Source organism: Xiphophorus maculatus, chromosome 2 (genome assembly GCF_002775205.1).
Source record: "Xiphophorus maculatus strain JP 163 A chromosome 2, X_maculatus-5.0-male, whole genome shotgun sequence".
NCBI lineage: Eukaryota > Metazoa > Chordata > Actinopteri > Cyprinodontiformes > Poeciliidae > Xiphophorus > Xiphophorus maculatus.
In genome coordinates, this window is record NC_036444.1 from 27,833,264 (window position 1) to 27,858,814 (window position 25,551).

General features: G+C 41.5%; 1 protein-coding gene and 5 non-coding genes across 8 annotated transcripts in view; 4 read left to right on the plus strand and 2 right to left on the minus strand.

The window, feature by feature from the left end:
* Positions 1 to 16,398, plus strand: part of dennd2a (DENN domain containing 2A) — a 42,789-nt gene extending 26,391 nt beyond the window's left edge. For 2 of the 3 annotated variants that reach the window (XM_023350753.1, XM_014475198.2), the window contains 17 exons: positions 1,821 to 1,948; positions 5,209 to 5,321; positions 5,402 to 5,602; positions 5,848 to 5,941; positions 6,954 to 6,998; positions 7,200 to 7,387; positions 7,857 to 7,966; positions 8,505 to 8,574; positions 8,824 to 8,901; positions 10,515 to 10,655; positions 10,751 to 10,899; positions 12,368 to 12,545; positions 12,652 to 12,693; positions 12,826 to 12,931; positions 13,644 to 13,931; positions 14,262 to 14,348; positions 14,755 to 16,398. In XM_023350753.1, coding sequence (XP_023206521.1) covers positions 1,821 to 1,948; positions 5,209 to 5,321; positions 5,402 to 5,602; positions 5,848 to 5,941; positions 6,954 to 6,998; positions 7,200 to 7,387; positions 7,857 to 7,966; positions 8,505 to 8,574; positions 8,824 to 8,901; positions 10,515 to 10,655; positions 10,751 to 10,899; positions 12,368 to 12,545; positions 12,652 to 12,693; positions 12,826 to 12,931; positions 13,644 to 13,931; positions 14,262 to 14,348; positions 14,755 to 14,786 — 2,050 coding nt within the window. In that variant the 3' untranslated portion in view covers positions 14,787 to 16,398. The remainder of the gene's footprint in view (positions 1 to 1,820; positions 1,949 to 5,208; positions 5,322 to 5,401; positions 5,603 to 5,847; positions 5,942 to 6,953; positions 6,999 to 7,199; positions 7,388 to 7,856; positions 7,967 to 8,504; positions 8,575 to 8,823; positions 8,902 to 10,514; positions 10,656 to 10,750; positions 10,900 to 12,367; positions 12,546 to 12,651; positions 12,694 to 12,825; positions 12,932 to 13,643; positions 13,932 to 14,261; positions 14,349 to 14,754) is intronic. The other variant, XM_023350759.1, reaches the window with a different exon arrangement.
* An 8,212-nt stretch (positions 16,399 to 24,610) lies between these two features.
* trnay-gua lies at positions 24,611 to 24,698 on the plus strand. Its single transcript is given in 2 exon segments — positions 24,611 to 24,647; positions 24,663 to 24,698. It is a non-coding gene; the product is annotated as a tRNA-Tyr (tRNA).
* Positions 24,699 to 24,776: 78 nt separating this feature from the next.
* On the plus strand, positions 24,777 to 24,848 carry trnah-gug. Its single transcript has one exon. It is a non-coding gene; the product is annotated as a tRNA-His (tRNA).
* An 11-nt stretch (positions 24,849 to 24,859) lies between these two features.
* On the plus strand, positions 24,860 to 24,931 carry trnam-cau. The gene has a single exon. It is a non-coding gene; the product is annotated as a tRNA-Met (tRNA).
* A 363-nt stretch (positions 24,932 to 25,294) lies between these two features.
* Positions 25,295 to 25,367, minus strand: trnar-acg. Its single transcript has one exon. It is a non-coding gene; the product is annotated as a tRNA-Arg (tRNA).
* Positions 25,368 to 25,457: 90 nt separating this feature from the next.
* trnam-cau lies at positions 25,458 to 25,530 on the minus strand. The gene has a single exon. It is a non-coding gene; the product is annotated as a tRNA-Met (tRNA).
* Between the last annotated feature and the right edge of the window lie 21 nt (positions 25,531 to 25,551).

Genomic DNA, 25,551 nt, shown 5'->3' on the forward strand with positions numbered 1-25,551 from the left:
CTTTCTTCCTAGAACTCCTTTCTGCAGAGGTTGACTTTTCTAAAGGTAAATTAAGGGAATCTGATCTAGAATCCTAAACAACTCCACAGTATTTGCAATCAAATAAAGAGAGCTGTGCAGAGAAACCAGAAAACAATGTGGCTGTAGCAGTATTGGATCACATCTATTGTTCAGTGGCTTGCATTTCTGTTTGGCCTTGGATCTTTTACATTCCATACCATATGTGGAGGACTTGCTCGCTCAAATCCGCTGTGTCAAACCTTTTGTTTGGTCAGACTGTCTCCCTCATGAGTGTCCACTGATACAGGGGTACAAAGATGTATGCCTTTGAGAAAGTTAAAATACCCGTTTCTGGTTCAAGAGGTTTAAAAACCGAATGTGATGGCAAAAGCACTTAATGAACTAGGAGGTAAACAGAGAGTTAAACAAAGGTTGACATTAAAATACGTGTTCAGTCACAGAGAAATGGACCTTATGTTGCAAAAGTATTCATTTTCTATTTTGTCATTTTAAAACCACAGTTATACACAAAAAATTTTTAATTAATTAAATTATTTATAGAATTACCTTCTACTTCAATTGCAGCTGAAATTTTTTGTTGGTACTGTATGTCCCTACCAGTTTTCCAGATCTGGTGGCAGACCTTTCTTTTTTTGACAACTCTTCTTTGCAAAATAGCTCAAGCTCAGTCTGACTGGACAGAAAACATACATTTTCCAGTCTTACAGAAAATCCTCCATTAGATTGTGACTTGTCCATTTGAATTCATAAATATGCTTTGATCTAAACCATTCAGTTGTACCTCTCTGGCATACAGCCAGAGAGGTACAAGCTGTATGTATCAGCTTCTAGTCCCTGTCGAAGACCAGCATCACTGCAACATGATGCTACCAAAACTGTTTTTAAAGGTGGGAATGGTCTGTGTGTAGTTTTCTGCTACACTTTTTTTTTTGCCGTTCAAAAAACTGCAAAGAGGAAAGTGACACCACACTTTTCAGATTTTTAACTGTTGGAAAAAAAAATATTTGAAAACCATGTGTCGTGTTCTTTGTGTTTTTCTACCCCATAAAATCCAAAAAAAAGAAAATATATTATGGTTTGTGGTTGTCACATATTATTTTGGACTGTACGACACTTTGACATGTGTTTTGACGTTCATTATGATTAGATTTGAGTTTTTGCAAGTATTAGAGATGCTCAGTCTGATTTTTCTAGCCATTTTCAGATTCCTTAGTCAAATCTTTAAGACGTTGGAAAAATGGCATTCAAATAATTTCTTTGTTCAAATCCTGCAGCAGGCTGGTCATACAATACATACATCATCACTGCATCACTCATTCGACCCACGAGAATATAGGAACCTACTCTGAGATTTCTATAATAGATTTGTAAATTCAGCATGTTCGATAACAATGAGAAGCTGAAAACAAAAAAAAATAAACCTTTATTACCATATGTTTAGCCTGTTTGCTATATGTTGAAAGCGCGAAGTCTCTTCAAACGAATGAGTAAATGGCCAACATTTTGGAGTAGATTGAAAATTAAGTCAGGGGAACCACAAAAAGCGGAATAAGCCATTTGAAAAGAAGATGTATAAACACCCGACTGACGCTGAAAGTAGCCAACTTTGAGCCTTAACTCTGTACAACTACTTCCACCTCAAAGAGTGTCATTAGCGCAATCCGTTAGCATTTACACTAGATGGACCGAAATCTACCAAATGGCAGTATTTTCAAAAAGTCTGAACTTGACACACCGAGCTGTTTGGAGAGTTGTTCATTTAAAATAAATGACAGTCTTCGTGCTTCTTTATCCAACAGGAAGTCCTATGAGTTTGAGGACCTTCTGCAGTCGTCTACGGAAAGCAGTCGGGTGGACTGGTATGCTCAGTCCAAACTGGGCCTCACATGCACTTTATCAGAAGAGAATGTCTACGAAGACATAATGGGTAAATAATTGCTATAACACCTATTTTTTCCCCCTCTTAACCTAGTGAAATCTGGCACAGTGTTAAATATGAAACGTCTGCTGTTTAGCATCTGACTTCAAAGTATTACCATACGAACAAGGCAGCGTAAGAATCAATTTAGATTTGAAACAACATCAACATTGTGGGCTTTTGTTTATCCATTCTTTTGTATTTAGATGCACTGCAGTATTTTATCCAAAGTAATCTTAATCAAGGTCAAATCTGTGCAGTATTGTGCATGAATCTACTTCAGGTCAGCAGCAGACATGATGAGAAAGATTAACTGTCTTTAGCTCTGTTTAATTTGCTGCTCCAATTTTAATTTACAGCCATGTCGTTTCTTCTTTATTAAACTACATGTTCCCTGTTTATCGTCTTCAGTATTGTGGCAACCCCACCAAGAGCCTGTTTAACTTCTCAGCGTACAGTAGTATCAGTGTTATATGAGATCGTCTGCTTTGATTGGACGGTGTGGATTCCTGGATTAAACACGATTTGTTCACTTTGGGTTTCATCTGCGTAAGTAATGTCCAACAGGAGCTGGTTTGCTGGCAATGATTAATCAACTTTGGTTAAATTTATGCTGCAAGCTATTTTGAATCGTCTGCAGCATTGTTTGTTCATAACGTGCACAGTGTCACGTTGAGGCTAACCAGCATCTCTTGGGTAACTCAACTCGGCTGTCTATCCAAAAGCAGCTCAAGAAGGCAGAGATATGGAAAGTTTAAGCAGTTATTTAAGTTATTTAAATATTTAAGTAAGTTATTTGGGTTTTCTCCACCCTCAGAGTATCCTGTAAACGCACTTTAAACTTTGACATGTCAGTTTCTTCAAACCGAGAGCAGAAAACTTCCAGGCGAGAGGCTTTAAATTGTTCTCTCATCTGAACTGTTTAAACTGATCAGTGTCTTGCATATACATGCACATTTCCTTAAACTGCCTCATGTTATCACATCTCAACCTCACTCTTCAATGTGTTTATTGTAATCTAACAAAATGTAGTTTGTTTGGATACACGTTATCCATTGCCATGACAATGGCTACTTTGCCTTGGGTCCACATCATAAAAATACATTTATTACAAAACATTAGCAACATAGCATATTGATTTGTAAATGTATAGTTATTACACTTTGACAGAACATAATTAAACAGGGTTCTTTTAAAAGCTCTAGCTTGTGTTGCATTTAAAACAGATAAAGGAAGGGAGTTCCATGTTCTTATTCCTCTAAAAATAACTTGGTAACACTTTATTTGACGGGTTGTGAATAAGACTGTCGTGACACCATCATAAACATAACACCTGTCAAGAACATGAGCAAGTCTTCATGAATATTTATGACATTTGGTAAATTATAACACTTTTAATATAAAGTTGACATTATTCAAAATGTCTTTGTTATGACAACTTGACATTAACCAAGAAATCATGATCTGTCATACATTAGTTATAAAAGTATTAATGATTAAACTTTAGCTTTAATAACATAAAGCTACATAATTTTGAAAGTTTAATCAATCATACTTTTATAACAAGGGCTGCACAGTGGCGCAGTTGGTAGCTCTGTTGCCTTGCAGCAAGAAGGTCCTGGGTTTGATTCCCGGCCCGGGGTCTTTCTGCATGGAGTTTGCATGTTCTCCCTGTGCATGCGTGGGTTCTCTCCAGGTACTCCGGCTTCCTCCCACAGTAAAAACATGACTGTCAGGTTAATTGGTCTCTCTAAATTCTCCCTAGGTGTGAGTGTGTGTGTATGGTTGTTTATTCTGTCTGTCTCTGTGTTGCCCTGTGACAGACTGGCGACCTGTCCAGGGTGAACCCCGCCTCTCACCCGGAACGTTAGCTGGAGATAGACACCAGCACCTCCTGATCCCACTAAGGACAAGGGTGCTAGAAAATGGATGGATGGACTTTTATAACAAATTTATGTCATGATTTCTTGGTTAATGAATAATGTCAACTTTGTATTAAAAGTGTCATGATTTACCGAATGACACTTTGACAACAGTCATAAATATTCATGAAGACTTACTCATGTTCATGACGGGTGTTATGTCATGTTTATGACAGTGTCAGGACAGTCTTATTCACAACCCGTCAAATAAAGTGTTACCAATAACTTTTCTCTTTTTTAAGTGGAGGGAAATTGCTGAGTGGTTTTTACGCTCTTGACGAGGAAAATCTGAAACGTGTGAAGGAGAATTGTATTCAGTCTAAATAAAACCAAAGAAATTCAATTTTGTCCTTTTTAAACTACATTTATTAACCCAAAAAGTACGTAATTATGGTCTGAGTGAAACAAAAAGAACAAATCCACAGCTAGAGGTCAACATTGCCTGTTGTTCTGCATCACAAGCACAACAGACTGCTGTGGTTGAACAGAACATTGGTTTTTACAAGATGGCAGTTCAGATCATTATCAGGAAATCAAGACTGCATCCCCAACATGACATGGCTGTCCACCTAAACTCTGGAAGAGCTGCAGATATCCACAGCTCAGGTGGATGACCTGAAGAAAACTTGAGACTGTGGGACAAGAACATATCCAGAGCTACAAAGGGGTTACATCAATCAAGTGTCAGAAGAGTGGCCTAGTCAAAGTCTAAACTGAACAGTACTGACTCAGTGGGGCTGAATACAAAGGCTCTCCACTCTTTTCTGGTTTTATCGGTTTCATCTTTCCTTCCATTTTACAACTAATCACTTATTTGTGTCGACCTATATTACCTTATAACAGTATATTACATACAATACATTTAAGTTTGCCATTGCAGGTCATGAACAAAATGAAGGGATAGTTCCAGGGGTATGAATGCTTTTACAGCACACTGTAATGGATCTCAAAGATTTATGTGTTGGTCATATCAGCCAGCAATATGGAAAACGCTGCACTGTACTTTTTTTTTTCTTTTGAGAGATTAGGGCTTGACTGAGTGGCTGTCTTTATTTGCCTGCGCTCACATCTGGTGGATAGATTGATAGAGCAAAGAGTCGCTGATTTACAAAACTCTGTTGTTCCATATCTGCAGGGGTGCACTTGAAGCTACATTTAGCATTAGCTCTTCAAACGTCTTTTCACAGAAACATACGAGTCAGTGCATCGTCTCTTTGGAGACAGCCGGAGCACGAATCACCTGGCTGTACAAACACGGCTGATAAAGAGTGCTCATCTGCTCTGATCTTGTTGTGGAACCCAGATATAATTTCCTACCATTGAATGAAGTAAATCTGTGTTCTGAAGATCCACCATGCAAGGAGAACCCTTACGAAGACATCGAGTTGGAGCGAAGCTTTGTGGGAAGCAAATGTGTTTCACCCGTGTCATCTTCGCCTGTCCCTGACACTCCAACTAAGGTATCTGATCGCCTTCAGTGCATTTCTACAAATACCTGAATTACTCAAGCAGTAGAATACGTTTATGTCTCTTACCCCAGCAGCTACCGTCCAAGCCTGGCTTCTACAGGCAAAACTCAGAGAGACGAAGCTTCAAAGTCCCAGAGCTGCGCAAGACCTGCAGAGACACTGGCCTCTCTTCTCCCTCTCGCATCAGCCCCCCCTCAACACCCAGCAGCCCTGACGACACCCCGTGTCTCTCTGGAGACCCTTACAATCGTAGACGAAGGAAAATCCCAAAGGTATGGAAGCCTGGCAGGCCCCTCTCAAAGCTTATGACCTATGATTTATGGCCAAGCAATGGTTTTGAGCCGGTCCACTCATGCCTCTGTCAGGGGCTGAGTAACAAGCATGCCGGAGGATTGTTTTTTTTTTTTCTTTGGGTTTGTTGGAGAAGCCTTCAGTAATGCATTATTAGCATGATTTGGCATGGAACCTGAGTTATCTTCCGCAAAGTTAAAGGTGAACTTTTCTTTGTCTATTACAGATGGTGCTGAAGATCAACGCCATCTTTGAGGCACGGAGAGGCAAGAAACACACAAAGAAGGTGTCTCAGTCTACAGAGTCCAGCTCAGGAAGAGGTGAGCCTTTGAATACCGTGCGGAGGAAACCCGTATAAAAATACCCCCTTCTTCAATCATTCAAGCAAGGCTATTTTTTCGTTTTTCTTTGTTGCATATTTTTATATTCATTTGCTTTATTAGAAGTTTGTGAAAACTCAAAGAATTGCTTTTAGTTTTCTGCCAAAGAAAACATTTCCAAGGACTTTGTGTAAAAAAAAAACTTAATTGAAGTGCATTTTCAATTCTTACTCTGTGAAGTTTCTATTCTTTTCCCCGTTCCACTTTGATTGGGATGTAGAAAGATATAATGTTATCTTGTATCCTTGCATACGAACGTTTACATTTAGATTTGTGTTGTATGCTATGCTTCAGTACAAAAAATATCCAAACAATTTGTATACATGAAGCAGCTAAAGTTAGAATATACCTTCTTCTAAGATGTTGCTTTTCTTAGTCGTTCTACCTCTTTTTATGTATTTCTAGTTGCCTAAAGGCAACATTTTAAATATAAAAATCCTAAAATCCCATTGCCACACTAGCAGTATTCCCAAACATCAGAAAAATACTACCATGTGAGATAAAGTCATACTAATACACAAAATGACACATGGACTTAGAAAACTGACATAAACCCAACCTGACCATCCAGAATAGCAAAAATAATTACAGAAATATGCACAGCTGCTGAATCAATTAAAAGAGAATACAGAGAATTGATTTTGTCTCCATTAGTGAGACTTTCATCTAAAAATGTTTTGTCAAAGTTTGTCATCCAAAACATCTCGATCTCTCCGTCTCTTTCTCTGTGACAAACTATTTTTTTAGGCTAAGCTACTTAGAAGACGACTATCTTTGTCTAGGGCTGGAGGCGTTTTTTATTGTCTTTGTTTTCCTTTTTATGTAATCTGGACTCTGAGTCTGTAATAAAATCTATCATATCATTACTCATTTAACTGAACCACATGAAATGCTTTGATTTCTATTTTCAGTCTTTTTACTCTTCTTGTCTCTTCTTTTACTTCTGTGACAGATGAGAACAGCGAGTCAGAAAGTGACAGCGAAGAGAAACTAAAAGGTGAGAATTTCTCTGCACGCTTCGTGTATAAAACCAGTCTGTATACACACAATAGAGGTTTAAATGGAATTGATTGATTTCAAAGTTGTTTGCCACCCCTTTGCATATTTAGCACCAAAACACTGGACGACAGTGTGCTTTTGACTTATTTTGACTAGCAGGATGTATTTCAGTGAATTAAACAGTTTTGCCCACCTTCAGCTCACAGCCAGCGCCTGGTGTCACTGCAGTCCATGCTGAGGCAGACGGGCCGGTACCGGACCTTGGAGAGGGATTTAATGGAGTTACAAGAGAGAAAACTGTTTGAATATTTCATCGTTGTTGCTCTCCACAAGACCAAAGCTGGAGTCCCGTACCTGCCAGAAGTCACGCAGCAGTTTCCTCTAAAGGTAAAGGAGTATGGGAGACTATGGTGACCCTTTGTCTGCTTGTTTTATTGTTTTCTCAGCTTGGTTATCTTATTGGGGAATTCTAAGAAAACTCCGACTGAACACCAAATTCTGGGGATGAAAAAGTGATTCAAGCATTTTTCTGTAAACATTCTGATTGTTCAAACAATGCTGTCTTATCTGTAATGAAAGGGGGGGGAGAGAAACCAGGAGCTTAATTTTCACCATCAGGGACAATATTAGTCCCAGTGGCACCCCAGAAGATTTTCATCGGGGTTGCCAGACCTGGCCTGTAAAAACTTTTAGAAGGACAGAGCCAGAGAAAATGAGACAAATAACTGTGCTACTAGTGATTTTGTTGCAGTAATTTCTTAACATGGAATTGACATGACTGAATTATAATTCACTTGTACAAATACAGCAAAGACTGTTTGTAATGGATTTGACTTGTTGTTTCTCTTTCATTCAGCTTGAGAGGAGTTTTAAGTTCATGCGGGAGACGGAGGACCAGCTGAAGGTCATCCCGCAGTTCTGCTTCCCCGACGCCAAAGACTGGGCCCCGGTCGACAACTTCCCCAGGTCGGTCCAAGTCCGAGTGCTGCCACACCGCAACAGCATTATCAGAAAGAAAACACAATAGTGTTTTGTGGAATTTCCTAGTGTACTGTAGTGGTAACGGCTCAGCTGTTTTGAGGGCTAATGACTACCTGGCTGTGAGGGGAGTAAAGAGCTGACCGAGCAGCTTGTCAAAGTGACCCATCTGTCTTTAACTACAGGGTACAGGAAAATACGAACACCTGGAGTGTTGCATCTGAATCACCTCTCACTGTTCGCTGTTTAAAACGGCCTGTGTAACGCGATACCTCCGCTCTGAGTAGCGATGACGTGTTTTTTGGTTTTTTTATGATAATGGATAATAATCACCTGTTCCAAAACAACTGACAGGCGACCAAACATACGCAATTTGCTCCAAACTGGCAGAGACCTTCTCATGTCAGGACGGTCGATGGAGTTTTTGTGTTTGCACTGTGCAAATTTTTCCTGAGGGCTTTTCAAACTATCATGGTTGTATCTTTTTGCTTTGTTCTCTCTTTTTTTTTTTTTTTTACATCCACAGTGAGACGTTCTCATTTGTACTGACCGGTGAAGATGGGAGCAGACGGTTTGGCTACTGTCGCCGTTTACTGGTACGCTTAAATAAAGTCTCTGTAGCGTCGTCTAACTCTGTTTTGTTTTTCAATGTTATGGAGTTATCTATATAAAATCCATTGCTTCTGGTGCACCAATTAAAACATTTTTATTGCTTCAGCCAAGAAAAAAAAAAAACAACAACTTAATGGATTTGAATAATTGTTGTAATTCTTGAACTGTTTTTATTTGGGGGCTGAGAATTGCTCTAAAATCAGGTGATTTTATTTTGTACTGTCTGTCCATAGCCCAGCGGAAAAGGCCGAAGGCTCCCAGAGGTCTACTGTATCGTCAGCCGCCTGGGTTGTTTCGACCTTTTCTCTAAGGTACTTAAGCTTTCAGCGGGATTAACTGTTTTAATTGTTAGATTGACCGTAGATAAGATGAAGTTTAATCACAAAGTTATTTTCTCTTTTCACTTTCTCTTCTTAGCAGGTTTGGAACACTATTTAAAAAAAAAAAAATCATGTTCTCTTGTCTTTACCGTTTTGAGGAATGGGCCACTTTGTCACATTATGTTTATGCCAAAGGAAAACAGGAAGTTGGGGTTTTCCAGTTAAAGGTCCCACGCCTCTTAAATCAAATTAAGACTACAGTATGCCTTAAAAACGATTTTAGCTGCATTTTTTGCCCCCCACATTAATAAAACTTGGATTTTTCCAAAACTTTAAGTGTGAGATTATAGTGCTGCAATAAAAGATTCATTAATTTTAAGGGTTGCTTTACACATCTCCACCAGGGGTTCCAGTTAATTTGACAAGCGCTGGAGAACGTTCAGACCTACTAACTGCATCCAACGGCTTAAAACGGCACATCCATTAAAGCTCACATACGCTAACCCAGAACCTACACCCTATTAAAACCACACCACCCCCGGTGCCCACTGAACCTCACCCACTCGTCTCTCTCTGAACCTTGCAGTTCTGGCTGCGGTTCAGCAGCACATATGAAATGCAGATGGCTTGGTTGCTACTGTGGAAAAAGTTCCCTGTAATGAGTTGTGGATTTATCTGCTTCCTTAGAGACGTGCTCCCCATGCAGTTGATGGGGTTTAATTTGTAAAGATAAATATAAGTGGTTATTTTAGATTAAAAAGGGGCTTGAGGGGGGGCGGAGGGGGGCGTCGGTTTACCGCAACTCGATTAAACTGTGAGTGCAGATGGACTTGCAGGCGTTTAAAATGTTAATTTATTATAAGAGGATTTGAAATTCTGCGGGTGTTTTTTCAATTTGTTCACCTTCTGCCTTAATAAGCCTGTGTGTTCTGGATGTTTGCTTGTAGTAAAAGGAAGTTTCACACAAGATACGGTACTCGAGCTGCACGGTTTGATTTGAATTCTGAAAAAATAAATAAAAAAACATTTCCTGTCCTCCTATCACAAAGATAAACATGTAGGCCTCGTTAAACTCTTTCACTGATTTCTCTCGTCAGGTGTTACTAAGATTGAACTTTTCAGCTTGATTGAACTAAGATTGAACTTTTGGAACTTCATTCCCACAGATTTAAGCGAGGTAGAGGAACTTTGATGCTGTGGGCCTGTTTCTCTTCCACTCATCCTCAGAACTTTGTGCATTGGGTGATGAACTTCTTACAATATCAGGGTTTTTGGTTAATAAATAGTTAACCAGAAAGAAAATGAAACGTCTTCTGTGGATATATTAGCTACCAGATCTAAATCCTAAAGAAAACCTTTGGGATGACGTAAACGGAGAACCAATGAACACACGAGCGAGATTGAGTGCGATGTCACATTGTGACATGTTATAGGTGAAAACCATTTGCTTTCATATTGACGAAATTAATGCGTCTATTGCAAACAAACAAACCAATTCTTAAAATTAGTTTTAGGTTTCTTTTGCAATGTCAGTGTTGCATGTGAGCTGTGTTTGTACTGCATTTAGCGTTCAGTTCACCGTGTTTCTTTTTTCTTTCTTCCAGATCCTGGATGAAGTGGAGAAGAGGAGGGCCATCTCTCCTGCTCTTGTGCAGCCTTTCATGAGAGGCATTATGGAAGCTCCCTTCCCTGCCCCAGGAAGGACCATCACTGTTAAAAACTTTTTGCCTGGCTCTGGGACCGAGGTCTTTTTTTTTTTTTTTCCCAGTAATTGATGGTCAAACCATTGAAATTGACGTAAATGGCTTTTGCTTATTTTATTAGTCTTGCTTCCCCACAGGTGATACAGCTGTGCCGGCCGTCTGACTCCCGTCTGGAACACGTGGATTTCGAATGTCTCTTCTCTTCGTTGAGTCTCCGTCTGCTCCTCCGAGTTTTTGCCTCTCTGCTGCTGGAGCGCAGGGTCATTTTCACCGCAGACAAACTTAGGTTGGTTCCTGCATAAGCACCCGACAGAGGATCGGCACTATTGAATAGCCAAGCTGCTAAATGCTCCCTCATGATGTAAAAATAAGGAAAGAGAGACCTCAAGATGGCCAGCAGTCGAAGGATGGGAGGATTCCAACAGAGTGCGAGAGGAAGGAATGTTGTTGTGTTCGACATTCAGTTCTTCAATGGAAATCTGTCATTTGTGCCAGATAGGCAGCTTTGAAATGTAACTTCAGAGTTACCACGGGGGCGCTGTAACGTCATAACACACACAATATTCACTGAGAACTGACTCTGGCTTTTATCTGACGTGGAGCAAAAGCTCAGCAAATGGACCGCTCTGACCTCATGGGTGTTTGGTTCTATTGACAATGTCAACGTCCAACATTTAGCTTTAACTAACAGGCTTTTCTTCATAATGTTTCACTTAACTGTTTGAAAAAGCTTTTGAAAGAGGCTGGCGCCACCGTGTGGTGGAAACTAGAAATGTAAGAGCCACCGTATGTCACTGTCTAGGGAAACTCTTATGTTTACAGTACAACTCTGAGGGATTTTTACAGCTGTGTTAAACTTATTAAAGTAGACCTGTAAGAAGAACATAGAGATTGACAAAGCTCAAAGTAAAGCCTTGTGTGTTATTGGGCAATAACGGTGACAGTGAGGTTGCATATCGCAAAACAATATAAGTGTGCTGATATATGTTTAGTTATTGTCATAAATTCACTCCAATGTCATGTTAGCTTTTTCAAGGCATTTAATGATTTTTTTTCCCATTTCTTTTCTGCCTGAACCCCGACTGCCTGAAGTTATTTAGTTATATAAAAAGAAAGATTTTTTAAATTCTAAATGAAGTAGATTTGATTTGAATTTAGTACGTGCAATCAATTTAAAAATTAGAAATTTAATAAATTATGCTAATTAGGTAAGTTGTGCATAATTTTGTTTAACTGTGGCCACTAGATGGCAGCAAAGAACTTTCAATAAGACTCTTTATATGTGTTGAATTTACATTAACAATAAATAGTACTAACCACACACTGTCAGTCAATATTACTAATGTGTATTCAAAACTCCTTAGCCATAGAAAGTTCTCAAATTTGAATATTTTTTTATATTTATCTGCATTTTTATTTTATTCTATGTTAAATGTAGAGCTTGAAGGTTCAGTAAGGAATTTGGCATGTGACGTTCTTCAGTCAGAGGCTTCTTGCATACCGCTGCAGAAGGTCTTTCCTGCTAACCGCCATCATGATCTTCAACTTCTTGGAAGAATCCAAGTTCTTTCATTTCCTTTTGGGATTAATAAAGTATTTTTGAAATTGAATTTGAATTACTATCCTAAACAATTTCCTTTCATTTGAAGGGCAACAGCACTTTGAATGAATTTTTCAGTTATGATTTGCAAAATAAGTGTTCTTCCACATGCAGTGTGACACCCACTAACGCCTCGCCTTGTGTCTTTCCACAGCACTTTGTCTCAGTGTTGTCACGCAGTGGTGGCTTTGCTCTATCCCTTCACCTGGCAGCATACATACATTCCTGTTCTGCCACCGTCCATGTTGGACATAGTCTGCTCCCCGACTCCCTTCATAGTGGGCCTCCTCTCCAGCTCTCTACCTCGACTCAAAGAGCTGCCCATAGAAGAAGTAAGAGTCGACTTTGTTTTGGATGTTGTTGCGGTGCCCTTGACTCTGAGAATTTCCTCTGGTGAACAATAGCTCAGGAAAATGACGCCACTCTCCCTCTGTCCAGGTCCTGGTGGTCGACCTCGGCAACAGCCGCTTCCTACGCCAGGTAGCAACCGCAGAGGCAAAGAGAGCGCTGCAAAAATCTGCTTTGGTCCATGGAGGTGTTGGGGATGCAACTATATCTAGTGCTCAAGTGAATGCAACGTGTTGACTATGAATCTGTTTTGTTTCCCTACAGCTGGATGATGAGGACTCAATTCTTCCTCACAAGCTACAGGCAGCTCTTGAGCACGTGTTGGAAAAGAGAAGAGATTTGGCCTGTGAGAAAGGAGACCTACCTAATGGTGACTGAACAAACTTATATGACTGTATATCAATCATTATTAAGGCAAAGGAAGCACAACGAGAAAAGGGAATGGTTATTTCCTTTCACATACATACATATTTTTTTTCAGCCAATACAGATCCTTGGGAAAAGTTTACATACAGCTCTGTCACGATAGCAAATTTTGCTGGACGATAATTCGTCCCAGAACTTATTGCAATAAATAATAATATTGTTGTTTTCAGACCATTTTCAAGTAATACAATAGCAATTATGGCATGAAAATGCAAGAACACATTCTCAAAGATCAATAAACTTTACATTCTAACGAACATTTAAACACTGGAACTGAAAAAAACGTTTGAAATATCCAAAATAAATGAAGAAAATAGAAACAACAAATAAAATAAATTTTGAAGTCTCTGTAAACAGTTTTTTGTAATTTTTTTTCATTTATAATGCGATTAATTGATTTATTGTGACAGTCCTACATACAATCATGAAGGTCACATTAACGTGGAGCCTTTATTTATGCTTTTGAGTCACACTCTTCTGCAATACCAGCACCTCAGACTTTAGACTTTATTTATTGGTTCTATATACTTTGGTCATACATTTTGACTTCCTGTTTAGGAATTGAGATTGTGAATTATTGCATAAAACCCATTAGGATTCAAATCATTTCACATCTTCTGCCTGCGCTTGTTTTCCAAACGTGTAATCCCCTCCAGACTCCAGCTCTCTCGGTGCGGTGGTCTCAGAGGCCTTTGTGCGTTTCTTTGTGGAGATGGTGGGCCACTACTCCCTTTTCATGAGCGGATCGGACCGGGACGACGAGTCTCTTTCCTCGCCCGCGTCGCCCGTCCCGCCTTGTCCCTCCGCCTCATCGTTTCAGCGGGAGGCCTTCCGGAAGGCGGTCACCTCCAAGAGCTTGAGGCGGTTTCTGGAAGTGTTCATGGAGACCCAGATGTTCAGCGGCTTCATCCAGGAGAGGGAGCTGCGCAGACAGGGCCTCAAGGGTACAGATTTGGTCCTTTGTAGCGGTGGCAACGCATCCTTGCAAAAGTATTCATCCTGTCTTGTTTCATGATACAACCAACAAAACATCAGTGTGTTTTATTATACTTTTATGTGAAAGCCCAATGGGATGCAGAACGCTTTTAGATGCTGGAACATACTTAAGAGACACTTAAGTAGTGTTAGCCAGTGTTACAATGGCTTACATGTTGAGGCAGCGTGTTAAAAATTTAAAGGAACATGAATGTTTTTGCAATGCACAATATTTAAGCTTACACTGATTTCTTCAAAACATCTGACTTTGAATTAGTAAAGCAATATTTTGTGTCCAGGTCTATTTGAGGTGAGAGCACAAGAGTATCTGGATTCACTACCCGGTAGCGAACAAAGAGGGGTAAACAAGTTTCTCAAGGGGCTAGGTGAGATTTATTTTTATTACCTTAGCAAGTCGGCATATGAGAGAGTATTAGGGTCATGGTAAGAACATTTTAAAACATACATTTTGAGAATAAAGTCATTATATTATGAGAATAAAATAATAATTTTACAACTTTATTCTAGTAAGTTTAGTCAAAATAGTATAAGTGTTTCTCTATTTTTACTTTATTCTCGTAATACTGTGACTATTCACGTAATATTATGATTTTGTTCTTATAATACTATGACTATATTCTCATAGTATTATGGTTTTATTCTCTTCAGTATTTTTATTTACTTCTTAGTTTGACTCTAATACTCCGTTGCAGCATGATTTTGTTTTTCCTCTTAAAAAATGTTATCTTTGTTGCACTTCCTGTTACGCATTTGTTGCTTGTTTTTTTTCAGGGAACAAAATGAAATTTCTGTCCAAAAAATGAGAGCCTGAGCAAAGCGGTCGTCAGAGGAGACGTCCCCCGTTGGACATGCGGGGGGGACGCGGACGCGTCTTTCAGTCGTGACCCTCTGAAATGAACTGGATTCATAATCTGTGAAGATGACAGAATCTGGAGGACAGTTGGGTTCAGTTCTCAGCTTCGACAGCTCGTCCCATTGGTGTTGTGGAGACCGATATGTAGTCTTATAATCAATGGTAAACGATCAGTGTTTTACAGGTTAAATTCTGTCTCTGCAGTGCATCACTGTACAGCACATTGCATTGTAAATGTTTTAGCAACAGTGTTCTCGGTGACTAATACCAGCCATAACCCTGTGAAGAGAAATGCCACTAAAGTCCAATGTTGTACAAGACATTAATTTACATTCCTGCTTTTTTTTTATAGAGGCTTTTTATGACTATAACAGTACAACTTCTTCATCAACAGGAGGCTTTTAAAATAATTTATGTCACTTCTAGACAGATCTAATCTTTTATTTTAAAATTTGTATTCCCATAAGTGCAAATGAATCTCCTGCAGTTGGTTGTAAACTTCTAAAGAGTTGCAGTCCAGACATTTTGTAGACCACTGTGGGAATATGTGTTACTGTTTTAAGGAATTTCACCTTTCGTGGAATAATAACATCCACCAAGGTCGAAGAGTGAGAGGGTAAACAATGTGAAATGTATTTTTTGGGGCGTTTTACTGGAGTTTATGTGCCAACAATTAAACAATAATGTATATTGTAGATCAAACAGTGTGACTATTGTATAAAACAACTAGAGATGTCTTGAAGTTTTAGTCATAAAGCAATGAAACTTAATAAATAAAGTGATTTTAAGTTTGACAAATGACTATTCATCTCTTAAAACAGCAACACACTCACAGGCTGGCTATCTGCCATATACTTTTGCATCCTTGGCAAGTACATGTAGCATGCCTTCAGTTCATCTTTTACTGCTGTACCAAACATTTCTTTGATTTACATTTTTAAACCCGGTAATTTTAGAAACTTAACTTTGTCCCATAAAGCAATATTGTTTATGAAAAGTGCTTTAAAAATAAGAGTATATGTATGTATGTGTGTATATATATATATATTTCATTTTCATTTATAGTGGTTAATCTTGATGTCTTTCGTGAGACTTCAACATGTTTTTAAAAACATGATTTATTCCTGAAGAAAAAATCTTGAGTTTTAATCTGAGCTCAGATTCAAAAGCAAGGATTAAAAAACAGACAACATACCCTTCGTTCTGTCAGCAATGAAGACTAGTTTGAGTTGAAATGAGGGTTTGACAAACATAAAAAACAAAACTGGATGATCAAAAACCAGGGTGCCAGGGTGCGCGAGCAAGTCGTCGCAAGTTTGCTTCGGAGTGGGGGGGTCCGTTGAGAGGACTCATTCTGTTCCTATTTGTGGGCTCAATGTTGGCGCACAAGACGTAACCGACAGAATCCGGTTAAAGAATTTTCGAAATAAAACATCCTCGAGACTCAATAGATAGAAAGAAAATATTGAATTATTATCTCAGTGTGAGGGTTGAACTCACGACCTTCAGATTATGAGACTGACGCGCTGCCTACTGCGCCAAAGTTGGGGAACAATAGTCTACTTGGGGGGGGGAAGAAAGGAAGAAAGGGGGAAGAAAGGGAGGGGAGAAGAAAGGGGAAGAGTGAGGCCGATCCCAGAGTCGCGAGTTCGATCCTACCAGTCGCCATACTATGTTTTAGTGAAAAGATTTCCCACAATTAATGTTTAAGTGTTATGAAGTAACGGCTGTTTTTTTGTATCTTGAAAACATTTTAAATGCTTTTTTGTACAGATAGTGTAGTACTGTAAACTAAAACCCAACACTTGTCATAAAAGGCTTTCTTTTTAAAACTTTGAATTGCTTAATTAATTTTGCTTTTTTATTCTTATATATTCAAATTAATGTGTTAAATTATACTGTATACTATATACTTGATGTATATTTTAATGTCCTTAATCATACTCAGTGCTTATTTTCATTTTTCACAGCAAAACAGTGACTGAAACTAAAATTGCAAGTGTCTTTCCTAAAGTACTTTGAGTGAAGTGAATGATATCTTTTTTCTAGTGTATGCTTAAATTACCAATAATTCAGAATTTGAAGCAGCTAATATTTACTCACAAAAGACCATAGACCTTATCGGTTTAAAAGAACCAAATATTTATTCAACAATTAAGACAGTGAATTAAACATTTTTAGTTAGTCCCAAAACATTGTAGCATTTGGATGCAACACATTTCCATTGAAGTCTCCCATTTCTTTTTCTTAACCAAGAAATTTGTGGTTTGCTGAAGGACTTAAATCCTTTTACTGTATGGTTTGTTGAATTACTTTGTGTACACAATGACAATAAGAATAAATATCTGTATCATTAACCCAAAACAAAATAAACACACTATGAACTAAATAAAACTTATATACAGTGAAGTTATTTAAAATAAAGAAAATGTTTATTTTTTCTTTTTAATTTGTTCCAGCCACTGCTCTTTAGTGAGACTTTCATTAGAGGGACAGTAAATTTGCCCTCTATATTGGCTGTGTCCTGTTTCAGCTATTCTAAACTGCCCGCATTTTTTGCATGTGTTGTGCAAAACTTTGCGAGTCAATTTTCGAGGTTCTCTACCAGGTTGAGCAGGGGCTGCTCTGGGAGCCAGAGCAGGGGCCAGAGCAGGGGCCACAGGATAAGCATGTGGAGGAGGGGTGGAGAGGTTCCACAAACTCTGTTGCTGTTGGGTAGTGAGGATAACAGATCCCTGTGGTGCCATTGGAGTAATTGCCACTAGCTGAGGCCTTTTGGGTGGGGCAGGGAGAAGCTGCCGCTGTCCTGATGGATTTGTCCCATCAGTGAATTGTAGCTTTCTTTTTAATTTTGACTGCCCCACAGTGTTGGATGGTAGCCTATATGTATGCAGTGGCCCTGAATGTGGTACGCCGTAATGCGGGCGTATATTTGCAGGCAGAAGCGGGTCAGCAGCTACAGAAAACTGGCTGGGAAGGTTTAGCCCTTGAAGTACCACAGCGGTCTCTTGCCTTTTGACCCTTCTGTTATGCCACTGAACCAGGGTGGTGTAGCTAACATCCACTAGCTGCAAATGTGTCTGCCCCATCACAGCTCCATTCGCCAGAACGAGCTGCCTGATCTTTCTATAGTCTTGTAGGATCAAATCCCACCTGGAGACTGTGCCTGATCCTCTTTTCTTTGGACTACGATGGATATTGCACAGTCGGACAAAGATGGTCTCCACCAAGCGGCAGCAGTCTGGCCATTGGGCAGATGGGGCTGGAGTGGTTAGAGCATGCCTCTTTACACTCTCAACCCCAGGAGTAAATTCTTGCCTCTTCTTGGGGGACCGAAACCTCCCAGTGTTCAATCTTTCTTGATGTCTTGCAGCAAATACCGTTCTCTGTTTATCAAACTCCAGCAGGTTCTGCCACAGAGCAACAATGCAGCTCACCTAAACAGGAAAATAAAACAATTTTACATTAGGACAACAATATGCAAGTGAGGTGAAAGGCGTGTGCATGTCTGCAGCAAGCAACAATGCATGTTACTGACCTCCTGGTTGGTCAGCACCAGTGAGGTTTTGCTCCTTAGCTCCACCAGATACTCAGCCAAGCTGTCAACTTTGTCCAGGCCTGGTACACCGGCCTCATCTAAACCCTGAGAAAACATAAATAATGTTGAAGTTATTTGAAGTTTTATTAAATTTTTCTTCAATTCTACAGCTTACTATGAATGCCCACCTCTGACATAGGCTCAGCAATGCCAGGCTGGGTGGAGGCAGCAGACAGGGTGGAGGGAGCTGGCTGGGTGGAGGGAGCTGGCTGGGTGGAGGGAGCAGACAGAGTGGAGGCAGCAGACAGGGTGGAGGGAGCAGACAGGGTGGAGGCAGCACGCTGGGTGGAGGGAGCACGCTGGGTGGAGGGAGCAGGCTGGGTGGAGGGAGCAGACAGGGTGGAGGCAGCACGCTGGGTGGAGGCAGCAGGCTGGGTGGAGGCAGCAGGCTGGTTGGAGGCAGCACGCTGGGTGGAGGCAGCACGCTGGGTGGAGGCAGCTGGCTGGGTGGAGGCAGCTGGCTGGGTGGAGGGAGCTGGCTGGGTGGAGGCAGCACGCTGGGTGGAGGGAGCTGGCTGGGTGGAGGGAGCAGACAGGGTGGAGGCAGCACGCTGGGTGGAGGGAGCACGCTGGGTGGAGGGAGCAGGCTGGGTGGAGGGAGCTGGCTGGGTGGAGGCAGCTGACTGAGTGGAGGCAGCACGCTGGGTGGAGGGAGCAGGCTGGGTGGAGGCAGCAGGCTGGGTGGAGGCAGCACGCTGGGTGGAGGCAGCACGCTGGGTGGAGGGAGCAGGCTGGGTGGAGGCAGCTGACTGGGTGGAGGCAGCACGCTGGGTGGAGGCAGCTGGCTGGGTGGAGGCAGCTGGCTGGGTGGAGGGAGCTGGCTGGGTGGAGGCAGCAGGCTGGGAGGAGGATTCGAGATGTGATGTAGCTGAGAAAAGGGTCTCATCGTCTAGCTCTGATACTAGAAAGTCCAAAGCTTCTTCGTCCACAAAGCCTTCATCTTCCTCTGCTACATTAGCCTCCACATCTTCCAGCAGAACATCTGTCTCTTCTGAGTCAGGCTGGGGTTTCAGTGGCTTTCCTGTTTGACTTAGAAGGTAGTCAACGCCCAGTAGCTCACCTATGGAAAATCAAACATATTGATAGTAAAACATTCCAAAACATGTTACATATTATTGATCTTTTTATACTATAGTTTATCTTAAACTGTTTATCCTTCACATATTTCATTTGTACCTGTGTACTTTGAAGGGGGCATAAATTGTGGGACGTACTCTCGTCCCAGCACCTTCAAGCTGTTCTGATTTATGGACTGAGTCATGTCTCCAGCATATGTCAGAAGAGACGATGGTTTGTTGGTCACTGCTGCAGAACCCCGATCCTGATTCCATCTATTCAGGCCTTCCAGGAGGTAGAGCTGGAAATTCAGTAAGTTTGCACTGGTTCCTGTAAAAAAAGGAAAAAAACAACACATCATATTAATGTCTTTGAAACAATACTGGTTGATCCAGTTTTGCAAAAAATATACAGTAAAGTGTTGTAGTCATGTTAGAAAGCGACTTACCTGGAATAAACCTGTTTAAATGACAATGAAATGACTCCAGGGATGTAGAGCCTCGTGAACAGCGATAACGTGTCAACTTGATTCCGCTCTTGTTGACACTGCCCACCTCAGTGTACAACTGAATCCCTGCAACATCCTGAATGCATTTCACATGCCGTTTTTGGACACCCCAGATGTGTTTTATCCTGACTTCATCCAGTAAGGGAACCCCCATCAAATCTCTCCCTTTTGGACCATTCAGCTCCTCCAGCAGTCGTTCAATAAGGACAGTAGTGATGTCCTCTCCCCGTGTCCTCCTACGACAGAAATTACTCAACTCCTTCTTGGTTATCTGCCTGTCCACCATGGTGTTGGTTATACCTGGCCTCTGTTCCTGCTGGAGCTGCCTTTCTTTCGCTCGTCGAAGAAGGTCAAGGTCCCCTGCATCCCACTCAAAAATGCAGGAGGACAGTGCCCGCATGAAAGCAGGATACAGAGGGTGGGCATCCGTGGTACAACCAACAGCCAGCCTCCGCATAAAGTGCCAAATGTCCAGGCGAATGTAAATATCTGGCCACCCTCCAAACCTGGCCTGCAGCTTGCTGAGGCCTTCACTAACACAGCAGCCACAGTCCACATACAGCACCTTTGGAGGTGCAGCCCCAGCCTGGCGGTACCGCTCCATCAGTCCTGCAGCCATTTTGTCCAGTCCTGGACCCTCCTGGACAGTCAGGACACTATTCAATATTTGGCCCAGCTCATTGCTGACTGACGACACCCACAGAGCCGTTCCTTTGCTGTGGCCAGCCAGCTTTTTGGTGATCTACAATAGAAAGTGTGGAATTAAATCTTGCCGTTTCTCATGTCTACAGAAACCACTGCCGGCTGTGTATTTCATAACATTTTCAATGTACTTAGAACAATAAACTTTTCACAAGTTTAATTGTTTGTGAAACAGAAAAAAAGTTATCCCAAACATTTTTAAAATTATTAGCGTTTTAAATTTAGTAGTGTACAACTTTTTTTCCAAGTAGGATATAATAATCAATATTATTATTGTCAAGTTTTTTGCTCTCTTTAAACCACCTCAGCTTCTGCCCAAACTTGAAAAAGCTTGCTTCCCTCAAAGAAATGCAGGAACCACTCATTTCAGCGACATATTTTATTCATCTTTTCTTTTTGTCTTTAGATTAGTTCAATTAACAGTGTAAGACCACCATGATTTTGCAGAAGTAGTCACAGAGAGTCACAGAGCAGTTTGAAAACCTACAAACAAATGAAACAAAATCAATTACAGATCACAATGAACTAATGAACTAGTTTTCCAGGTAATGTTAATCTACTTTTAAGTGAACAGTGAATGAACAAACAAACTACATTCCACACACATAAATCCCATTTCATCACCAAGGCTAATTTGGTCTTCTGAATGCAGATTAAATGATATAAACTGTGCATAATGTCCAGTTCCTACCAGTGGTGTCTTTGTGGAAGCTTGAAGCTGAGGCTCTTTGTCTGAGCACAGGTGTGCCAAGTTACCTTATAGACTTCAGATAGGCCTGATTGAAAGGGAGGGGTGCGCTTGATTCTCTGTGATGTGTGTGCCAGTTGGGTGGAGATAGTAAATGCACTCACAAATGTACCATTTGCTGTTTTAACTTGACAATTATCATTACATGGTTACTAACCTTTTTGGTGGAGTCCAGCTTCAGAACTGTCCCCAAGGTGGAGGTGATGCTGGCTTTTATGTGTTCTATGCGTGACAGAATATCTCTGCCATACACTGACAACAACCAGCGATCAGTGGGGATGTCAGCTGGTTCTGGGGGCTCCTGGCACACCACAGGGAAAAGGCTGGGTCTATTTACAAAGTTAGCGCACTCCTCCAGATAGTGCCCCAACCTGTTCAGCCACTCCTCCCCGTGGTTTTCTTTCAGCTGCTTCAGCAGCCGTGCTGAACTGTTGCCCTGTGTCCTGTCTCTCATCAGCCTGATCACTCGTATGTCACAAGCATACCTGGAAGGCAGATTAACAAAGTATTTATTTTGCAGTTACATTTGCATGTAATGTAATATCTTCATTCCTTCAGTTAGCATTTTACTAAATGTTTTACTCACTTTTGGGTGAGGATGAGCCGAAATAATTTCTGGTGCGGCAAGTCCAGCTGGTCTCGGATGCTCTGGGATGTTGATAGATACGTGAGATTACACCCGCTGCACCTGAGTGTCTCCGTCACAAGGAGGTAATACCTATCAATATCCAGGACTTTCCGAGCCCTCTTGTGGATGCCAGCACCTGTAAGATGATTCCCACAAATTTTGCAGAACACCCTGACCTTCCACTGATGGTAGGGCATCCATACGAGGAGCCGATGTGAAAAAAACCTCTCAGGTGTTGGCACCTGATGGTAAATGAGGGCCGGCGCAGGAGGCTCGTACCACAGCTTTAAATCTGGGCGCAGTTTGCCAGATTTAAAGAGGGTATTTGAGATCCATCTTTGATCCTGCACAGGGATGGTTTTCCTCATCTCACTCGGTAACCAGAAAGAAGCTGCATTATCACCTGCAGCTGGTTGTAACAGAGACGTTGAAGGCTGTTCCTAAAAACAACAGAACATAAATATGTTTGAAAACAGATATCTTAGAACTGCTTTATTTTAATGAATATACAATGCTGTACTCACAGATGCAACTGTCTTGCCGGAGTGTGTCTGGGAGGATGGAGCAACACTAGGGCTCCTCACAGAGGGTGGAGAAGGACTTGGGCTCCTCACGGAGGATGGAAAGGGACTTGGGCTCCTCACAGAGGATGGAGAGGGACTTGGGCTCCTCACAGAGGATGGAAAGGGACTTGGGCTCCTCACAGAGGATGGAGAGGGACTTGGGCTCCTCACAGAGGATGGAGAGGGACTCGGTGTCTTCCGGGCCACCAAGTTTGGCTTCACTGAATCCGAAAGAGAACCCCCAAAATAGGACTTAGTGAACTGAAACGAGAAATGTACAATCATGTGAAGTATATACTTTATAAATCACTACATCAAAATAAGCACAAGAAAATGTTTTGTTCAAAAACTATTATAGTTTGTTGCCAAGACAGAATCAATAATATAAAGTATTGAGCAAACAAACAAGAACATTTACCCTTGACAAAGATGGAGGGGACCTCAGGAAACAGCGGGTGGCTGTTGCTGTATCTCCAGAATTAGATTGTGAACCCACAGACTGTGGGGTCAAAGAAGGAGGTGCAGAAGGAGGCTGCAGTGCAGGCTACCAAAACAAAGATATTTTAAGTATAAAAGTCACCATTCACCAGAATTGCAAGAGACAAGACATAGCTTCAAATTTGACTAAGAAGTGATTGTTATTAGATATTATTTTAAACCAGCTTACTTTAACAGTGTGAAAGCCACAGTCACAAGTGACAGACGCTCCAAAAAGGGTGGTCTGTCCCCGAACTTGCATGGGGCATTTTTCTATCTGAAACAGTGTAACATAATCTTATTAATGACAGCTACTCAAGTCTGTCCTTTTTTATAAACATATCTACACACACAAGTGAATGAAACAGTGACTTCACTTTACCTTCTGATAGATATCATGCCATTTCTTCTGCCTTGGGGCTGGTCTATTCCCTGCATTGGAAGGCCAAACCCCAGTGCTGGCAAATGCCTTAAGCCTTGCCATCCACTCCCCATCCCCCATACCTTTGTGGCTCTTTGGCTTGGTGCTCATCTGAAGATAACATTGGGAATTAGCAGAATCAAATTCCATAAACTAATGATGCACTTTGTGCACAACTAACAATGGGTATGACATAAAAGCATTTAAAAGTAAAATCAAAGCCATAGTTTTCTGTGCTAATTATGATGAGGTAAAAAAAAAAAACTATAAACCTCGATCGATCGATCGATCGATCGAGGTTGGTCTATATATAGGTTGATATCTATGTATGCATTTACATTTTAACTTAAAATGTTACTACTATATTATAAAATAAAATGTGTCCTTACTCTTGCACTCAGAACATGACATCATTATGTCGCCCTTTTATTTAACCCACAATATATTATTTTAGCTGATGTACAATTATAAATACGAAATCTGTTTGAACGACAACAGACAATAAACAATATTAATGGGTACTCACAGCAAGATCGTTTAGGTCGAGAGATCAATGATGCGATGACGAATCCTTCTTCAACGAAGCTAGGCTACTGACATCTGACTTTCAGAATCTTCCAACGGTTTTTATTTTTAAAAATAAAATTCGAAATTTGTTTTGGTTGTGGTGGTGGGGGGCGTGAGGGCGTCTGAGGGAGGGAGGGCTCACGGTGATTGGCCGATTTCCATTGTGAGCGCGGACATTGATAGGTTCGCATGTCGCCACGGTGATTGGCCGATTTCCATTGTGAGCGTGGACATTGATAGGTTCTCATGTCGCCACGGTGATTGGCCGATTTCCATTGTGAGCGCGGACATTGATAGGCTCGGTCCATTATGAGGCGGTACGACATTGGCTAAACCGTTCAATGTGAGAATGGAGAGGGGCAAGCGCCATTGGAGGAGAAACACCGACTAACGTGAGCGAAGTAGCGCCAACGAGGCTCAGCAAACTCTGAAGAGAGGAGACGCATGTGCTGGCTAAGTTAGCTTTGTAGCGGCATGTGACCGCTTCCTACCAACGTGTTGCATGACCTTCGATAGCTCAGTTGGTAGAGCGGAGGACTGTAGTGTACAAAGGTGGACATCCTTAGGTCGCTGGTTCAACTCCGGCTCGAAGGACTCCTTTTCTCTTTTCGCCAAATCTTCAGCAGCAAGCTTTGTTAGGAGTGGCTGACGAAAGAGACGTTGACGTAAGAAGCCGTGATCGTATAGTGGTTAGTACTCTGCGTTGTGGCCGCAGCAACCCCGGTTCGAATCCGGGTCACGGCATTCGTAGTGAAAGCAGAGTGGCGCAGCGGAAGCGTGCTGGGCCCATAACCCAGAGGTCGATGGATCGAAACCATCCTCTGCTATGCTAACCTTTTCACAATACATTCAATGTGTCTGATTGACCTGCCCATCTCATTCCTCCTCCTCTTGCCTCTGTGCTCTTTTGTCAAGAAGCAAACGCGTCTTTTCCAAAATCTTTGTTCTGAGCTGCGTCAGAACATTTTTTACCAATAAATCCTGCTAAGATTTGTCTGGGCTGTTCTAATGATCTGAGTCACATAAATGATGACTATTACTCCAACCTCTGCTCCTCCATTGTTCGCTTCACCCTTGGGGAATAAAGAGGTGGCCTCAAGGGGCCCTCCTCTAGAGGGTTTGCGACGGAGATGAACCCGAGGACTCCGCACGGGCACCCCGCGGGTGTGGGCGACAGAATAAATGTTTCTCGAGCTAGCCAGGAGTCGAACCTAGACTCTTCTGATCCGTAGTCAGACGCGTTATCCATTGCGCCACTAGCCCATCTCACGACAATGACGTCTTTTTCATCGTGTCGGACCACGACTGACTGGTCGGAGCGTACGGACAATTAATTGGGTTAAGCAAAAGACATGCCCCGTGTGAGGGTTGAACTCACGACCTTCAGATTATGAGACTGACGCGCTGCCTACTGCGCCAACGAGGCTCAGCAAACTCTGAAGAGAGG